A 6,935-nucleotide genomic window follows, 5' to 3' on the forward strand; every position below is an offset into this window, starting at 1 on the left:
AAAAATAGCCAGGCGTGGTGGCACATGTAATCCCAGCTACTTGGGATGCTGAGGCAGGAGAATCCTTGAACCCAGGAGGCAGAGGTTGCAGTGAGCCGAGATCTCGCCATTGCACTCCAGCCTAGGCGATAAGAGCGAAACTTCATCTCAAAAAACAAATTTGTATGACAGACAGAGGTTTCGCTACGTCACCCAGGCTGGAGTGTAGTGGCTATTCACAGGCACAGTCCCACTGATGATCAGCACGGAAATTTTTGTTGGTTTGTTTTTGAGACGGAGTCTCATTCTGTCGCCCAGGTTGCAGTGCAATGGTGCAATCTTAACTCACTGCAACCTCCACCTCCCAGATTCAAGTGATTCTCCTGCCTCAGCCTCCTGAGCAGTTGGGATTACAGGCACGTGCCATGATGCCTAGCTGATTTTTGTATTTTTAGTAGAGATGGGGTTTCGCCACATTGGCCAGGCTGGTCTCGAACTCCTGGACCCATGTTATCCGCCCACCTCAGCCTCCCAAAGTGCTGGGATTAGATGCGTTAGCCACTGTGCTTGTCCTCCAGTGACAAGCACCTTTAATTTTTTTGTTTTTTTAAATCAGAGACAGGTCTCACTATGTTGCCCAGGCTGGAGTGCAGTGGCTGTTCATTGGCACGATCTCACTACTACTATCAGCACAGGAGTCTTGACCTGCTCCATTTGTGACCTGGGCAAGTTCACCCCTCTTTAGGCAACCTGGTGGTCCCATGCTCTCAAGAGGTCACCATACTGATGCTGAACCTAGTGCAGACACTTGATCAGCGCAGTGCACTATAGCCCAGAACTCCTGGGTCAAGCGATCCTCCTGCCTCAGCCTCCTGAATAGCTGGGACTACAGGAATGCTCCACTGCACCTGGCAACAGTGTTGTTTAAGAGATGAGAAGGGGAGAAGACAGAGAAGGTCACATGCAGACAGAGGCAGGGGCTAGAGTGATGCAGCCACAAGCCAAAGAATGCCTGGAGCCCCTGGAAGCTGGAGGCAGCAAAGAAAGCTCCTCCCTTAGAGCCTGCAGAGGGAGCAAGGGCCTGCCAATGCCTTGATTTTGCACTTCTGGTCTCCAATGCAATGAGAATGTATTTCTGTTGTTTTAAGCCACCCAGTTTGTGGCAGTTTATTATGGCAGCCACAGGAAATGAAGATAGCAGGTTTTGCCTCCTTTGGGGAATGATCTAAGACAGGGGTCCCCAACCTCCAGGTCACAGACTGATACCGGTTGGTGGCCTGTTAGGAAGGGGCTGCACAGCAGGAGGTGAGTGACAGGTGAGCCAGCAAAGCTTCTTTTGTATTTACAGACCCTCCCCATCGCTTGTATTACCACCTGAGCTCCACCTCCCATCAGATCAGCAGCGGCATTAGATTCTCATGGGAGCATGAACCCTATTGTGAACTGTGAGCATATGAGGGATCTAGGTTGCAGACTCCTTTTTTCTTTTTTCTTTTTTTTTGAGACAGAGTCTTGCTCAGTTGCCCAGGCTGGAGTGCAGTGACACGAGCTTGGCTCACTGCAACCTCTGCCTTCCAGGTTCAAGTGATTCTCCTGCCTCAGCCTCCCAAGTAGCTGGGACTACAGGTGTGCACCACCATGCCCGGCTAACTTTTGTATTTTTAGTAGAGACAGGGTTTTGTCATGTTGGCCAGGCTGGTCTTGAACTCCTGACTTCAAGTGATCTGCCTGCCTTGGCCTCACAATGTGCTGGGATTACAGGTGTGAACCACTGCACCCAGCTGGTTGCACACTCCTTATGAGAATCTAATGCCTGATGATCTGTCACTGTCTCCTATCACTCCCAGAAGGGACAGTCTCGTTGCAGGAAAACAAGCTCAGGGCTCCCACTGATTCTATATTATGGTGAGTTGTATAATTATTTCATTATATATTATAATGTAATAATAATAGAAATAAAGTGCACAATAAATGTAATGCTCTTGAATCATCCCAAAACTAGCCCCTCTTCCCCAGGCCATGGAACAATTGTCTTCCACAAAACTGGTCCCTGGTGCCAAAATGTTTGGGTACTGCTGATCTAAGAGACCAGAACCCAGAAGACTGGAGAGAATCAACTGCTGCCCTGTGGGGAAGGTCTTCAAATTCAGAAGAGAAATAGGTTGGAAGGATCTGGAGAAGGCAGAAAAAGATTCTTGGGAGAAGTGAAGTGACTTCAAGGGATGGGAAAGAGGTGGAGGGCCTGTTGAGTGCTCATTGAAGACATAAAGGAGGGCCGGGCATGAGGGTCACTCATGCCTGTAATCTCAGTCCTTTGGGAGGTCAAGGCAGGAGGATTACCTGAGGTCAGGAGTTTAAGACCAACCTGGCCAACATGGTGGAACCTGGTCTCTACTAAAAATACGAAAATTAGCCAGATGCAGTGGCACATGCCTGTAGTCCCAGCTACTCAGGAGTCTGAAGCTGCTGTGCCATGGATCTCACCCTGCAAGGGGACTCACAGGCCTCACCCCAAGCCAAAGAGAATCACTTGAACCCAGGAGGCAGAGGTTGCAGTGAGCTGGAAAAAAAAAAGCCTCACCTCAAGATATGTGTCATAAAAGTGCACGTATCTTGTTGTCTATAGTGATATGGACAACGAGAAGATTGGAAAGCTTCCAGGAAGGGAACAAACCAGATACAAAGGATAGTTACTCAGAATGACAAGTGACTTCTCGATGGAACACTGGAAACTAGAAGATGATAGAATATCATCAATTATTCTACAAGAAAGCAATTTCCAACCTGGAATTCTATACCCAGCCCAACTATCATACAGGGGCAGAATAAGAATATTTGCAGACATGCAAGGTCTCAAAAAATGTGCCTCCCAATACCCTTCCTTAGTAAAGGAGGGTAGCAATTGTGCAGCATCCTGGGTGCTGTCCATTCCAACTAGAGTGGGGGTCAAGGGCTCTGGCAGGAAAGTTTTCAGAAAAATGCATTTGGGAGGTGACACATTTGACCACTTCCATGGGAGATGTGGGGGATGAATTTGAGGTATGGGGGGGGTGTCATGGAATACCTGTGATCTTCCTCAGAATTCATATGTTGAAGCTCTAACTCCTAATATGATGGTATTAGGAGTCGGGGACCTTTGAGAGATAATTCAGTTTAGATTGAGGTCATGAGGATGGGGCCTCCATAGTAACAGGATTAGTGTCTTTATACGAAGAGGAAAAGCACTAGAGCTCTCTCTCCACATGTACACACTAGGGAAACACCACGTGAACACACAGTAAGAAGGTGGTAGTCAACAAACCAGGAAGAGAGCCCTCACCAAAAACCAAACCTGCCTGCGCTTTGGTCTTGGACTTCCCAGCCTCTAGAATTGTGAGAAATAAATGCCTATTGTTGAAGCCACTTACTCCATGGTATTTTGTTTCTGCAGCCCAAGCTAAGACAGGGAGTTAGGAATTGAGCATAAGAATTTGGTCAGGGGAGAACCAATTCAGCCCATAACACAGGGCAAGGAACCCTCTGGACATTGTACATTGTGGAGGTCTTATGTCACAGCAAACCCTAGACCCACCAGTTGTCTGGATTGTGAGACCAAGAATCCTGAGAATTGCCCAAACTCATAATTTATCATCAGAGATTGTAGAATTGATGTAGGTATTAGGGAGGGCAGATTCTTCTCACCTAGGGCTGAGATCCATCACGGTAGCCTTCTCTGCAGAGACTGTGCCATCCCCCACCCCAGGAACACCTCATAGAAGAGACTATGGCCCTCAAGTGTCTTGGGCCGTCTAAGCCCCATCCAGTCCAACTGTCTCTGAATATCCTAACCCCTTCCCCACAAAAACATGCATGAATCCAACATTTTGTAGGGTTCCCTGAAGCCAACCCTTGGGTCATTGGCCAGGAACCTGAACTAGCCTGAAATGATTCTCTGAAGGAGGTCTGGGGGCTGGACAGTCATGGGAGGCCTTGTACTCAGAGAACCTCCCCAGCCCCCAACACATGCCCAATTTCCCCCTAGTAGCATGGGAATCTCTCTCTCCACTGCTCAGATTACAAAAAACTGGATGTAATGTGACCATTGTTGATGAAAAGCATGAAAAAGCCTCAACAATGAGCAGAAGGAGGGCAAGGAGGAAGAAATCAACCCTGGCATAAAGGAGGGAACCTCTCACTCACTCCTCCAGTGACCAGCCCCGAGTCTCCCCAAACCCCTTCTGTACTCACCTCTGAGGCTGTGCCTGTTTCCAGGAGAGCAGCCACCACGTAGGCTGTCAGCGGGACAGTGCCGTGGATCCCACCCTGCAAAGGGACTCACAGGCCTCACCCCAAGCCAAAGGAGACGGTCCACTTCCCCCTACTTGCCCCAGGCAGCTCCAAGGAGTAGGAACAGGCAGGTCAGGGCTGGGGCTCCAGGAGGAGGTGAGAGGCCCTGGAAGGAGGCTCAAGAGGCCACTTACCTGGATGTCCTTGTTCAGGACCTTGCCCACGGCTGGGAAGGAGCCATCGGCCTGCTGCTGTTGGATGATCCAGCTCTTGGAGGCAGCCAGCTCCCGGGGATCCACGAAGATAAAGCTGTGAGCCTGTGCGAAGGACTTCAAGACAAAGGCCGTGAGCCTGAAAGAGAACAGGGCGTCGCCTGAGGGGCTGCGGAATGGTCAGCCCCCACGTGCTGGTTGAAGGATTGCAGCAAGCTCCCTGCACCACTCCTGGCCTCCATTTCCTCATCTATAAGATGGGAGGGGTCCAATCTATCCCCACAGGGCTGTCAGAGTGGAGGAGGGGGCACATTGCCCAGCACTTGGTAGGGCCTGAAGATGGAGCTCTCTCCTTTCTGCCTGGACCTCTACCCTAGTGGCATTCAGGTCTGCTCCTCGCTCAGCACTCAAGGCCCTTCTGTGAGCTGGTCTAGCCCTGCCAGTCCTGCCATGTGAGGAAGACCCTTCTGGTTGCCAGCCTCACAGTTGGTCCTTGCCAAAAGGCCCCTGATGTCATTCAGGGGCCAGCAGCCATGTGCCTTGGAGATCTGTGCTCCTCTATGGTCCCAGCCAGTCACAGTCATGGGCATTCCAGCTACTGGGCCTGGGAATGGCTTTGGAATGGGCATGTGATGCAATGCTGGGAGCATTTTGCCACCATGAGGGGCACAGCCATGTGCCGAGGGAGGGAATACCCGGGGATGGAAGGAAGAAAACAAGCCCCGGTGCACGATGGGGCTGCTGAATCCGCCAACCGTAGAGCCTCCCCAGCCCTGCGGGGTGAGCTGATGTTCAGAATTGCTCTTCAGCCCATTTTCTGTTACTTGCAGCCAAAGACATCTCTGCTCTGTGGCCTGTCCCTCATCCACCCCATCTCCCTTGCCCTGCTTTTGCAGTTGCCACCCTGAGTAAGAGCTGTCAAGGCCAGGGAATGAATGTGTGAACAAATGAAGGAGAGAAGCACAAGATGGAAGCCAGGAGGCCATGAGGGATGAAAACCAGAATTGTTAGCAGAGGAAACTTTGCAAATTCAGGATCAAAGAATAAGCTGTCTTCAAAATCAAGTGGCTCTAGGCTCTGTTTATACGAATCACAAAAACAGGACACATTAGCCTGCCTGCTGGCCTGCCTCCCTCCACATCCAGCGAATTTTTAAATTTTTTATAGAGGTGGGGTCTTACTATGTTGCCCAGGCTGGTCTTGAATTCCTGGGCTCCAGCAATCCTCCCACCATGGCCTCCCAAAGTGGTGGGATTATAGGCATGAGCCCCCATGCTCACTGCAGCCACTGCCTCTCAGGTTCAAGCAATTCTCATACCTCAGCCTCCCAAGTAGCTGGGATTACAGCCTCCCGAGTAGCTGGGATTGCCACCATGCCCAGCTAATATTTTTGTATTTTTAGTAGAGACAGGGTTTCACCATGTTGGCCAGACTGATCTCAAACCTGACCTCAAGTGTTCCTCCCACCTCGGCTTCCCAAAGTGCTGGGACTCAAGAGTTCAAGACCAGCCCGACTGACATGGCGAAACCCCATCTCCACTAAAAAAAAAAAAAAAAAATTAGCCAGGCGTGGTGGTGGATGCCTGTAATACCAGTTACTTGGGAGGCTGAGGCAAGAGAATTGCTTGATCCCAGGAGGCAGAGGTTGCAGTGACCCGAGATCGTGCCACTGCACTCTAGCCTAGGTGTCAGAGTGAGACCCTGTCTCAGACAAAAAGAATAAATAAATAAATAGATAAAATAAAATAAAATAAAATAAAATATACCCAAAGCTCATCCAGGCCGCTCTCCCTCTCAGGTACCTCAAATGCATCCTCTTCTTTCTACTCCCATGTTCCCTGGATCAGCCAGGACACCCCATGGCTCCCAGGCCCATCCCCACCCCATCACCAGCTATGCACACTGCAACCATGGGGAAGTTCCATGCATTTTGTGCATGGCAGGGACAGGAGGCAAGGACAGAACCAAGCCAGCTGTGTGCTGGGAATTGTGGAATTCCCATGGTCCAGCATACTGTGCTCTCTGATTTTCCACTGTAAAACGCAAACAGGATAAATGTTACCTAGTGATAAAAAGAAATGAGCTCTCAGCTGGACTCGGTGGATCATACTTGTAATCCCAGCACCTTGAGAGGCTGAAGTAGGAGGATCAGTTGAGGCCAGGAGTTTGAAACCAGCCTGGGCAACATAGCCAGACCCTGTCATTCATTAACAAACAAACAAATAAATAAATAAATAGTGAGTGTGTGAGTGAACCCTAATGTAGATTATGAACAACAGTTCCTAACGTTTTAATGCCAGTCCATCAATTATAACAAATGCAGCATACTAATACAAGATGCCTATCACAGGGGAAACTGTGTATGGGTGGTCGAGGTATATGGGAACTCTATTCTATTTACTCAATTTTTCTGGAAACCTAGAGCTCTTCCAAAAAGTAAGATCTGGCCGGGCATGGTGGCTCACACCTGTAATCCCA

General features: G+C 49.7%; 1 protein-coding gene across 1 annotated transcript in view; it reads right to left on the reverse strand.

The window, feature by feature from the left end:
• CPAMD8 (C3 and PZP-like, alpha-2-macroglobulin domain containing 8) overlaps positions 1–6,935 on the reverse strand; it is a 151,598-nt gene that overhangs the window by 20,923 nt on the left and 123,740 nt on the right. Inside the window, 2 exon segments of the mRNA XM_011925896.1 lie at positions 4,207–4,281; positions 4,440–4,596. Coding sequence (XP_011781286.1) covers positions 4,207–4,281; positions 4,440–4,596 — 232 coding nt within the window.

This window comes from Colobus angolensis, unplaced genomic scaffold (assembly GCF_000951035.1).
Source record: "Colobus angolensis palliatus isolate OR3802 unplaced genomic scaffold, Cang.pa_1.0 Scaffold66, whole genome shotgun sequence".
In the NCBI taxonomy this organism is placed as follows: Eukaryota; Metazoa; Chordata; class Mammalia; order Primates; family Cercopithecidae; genus Colobus; species Colobus angolensis.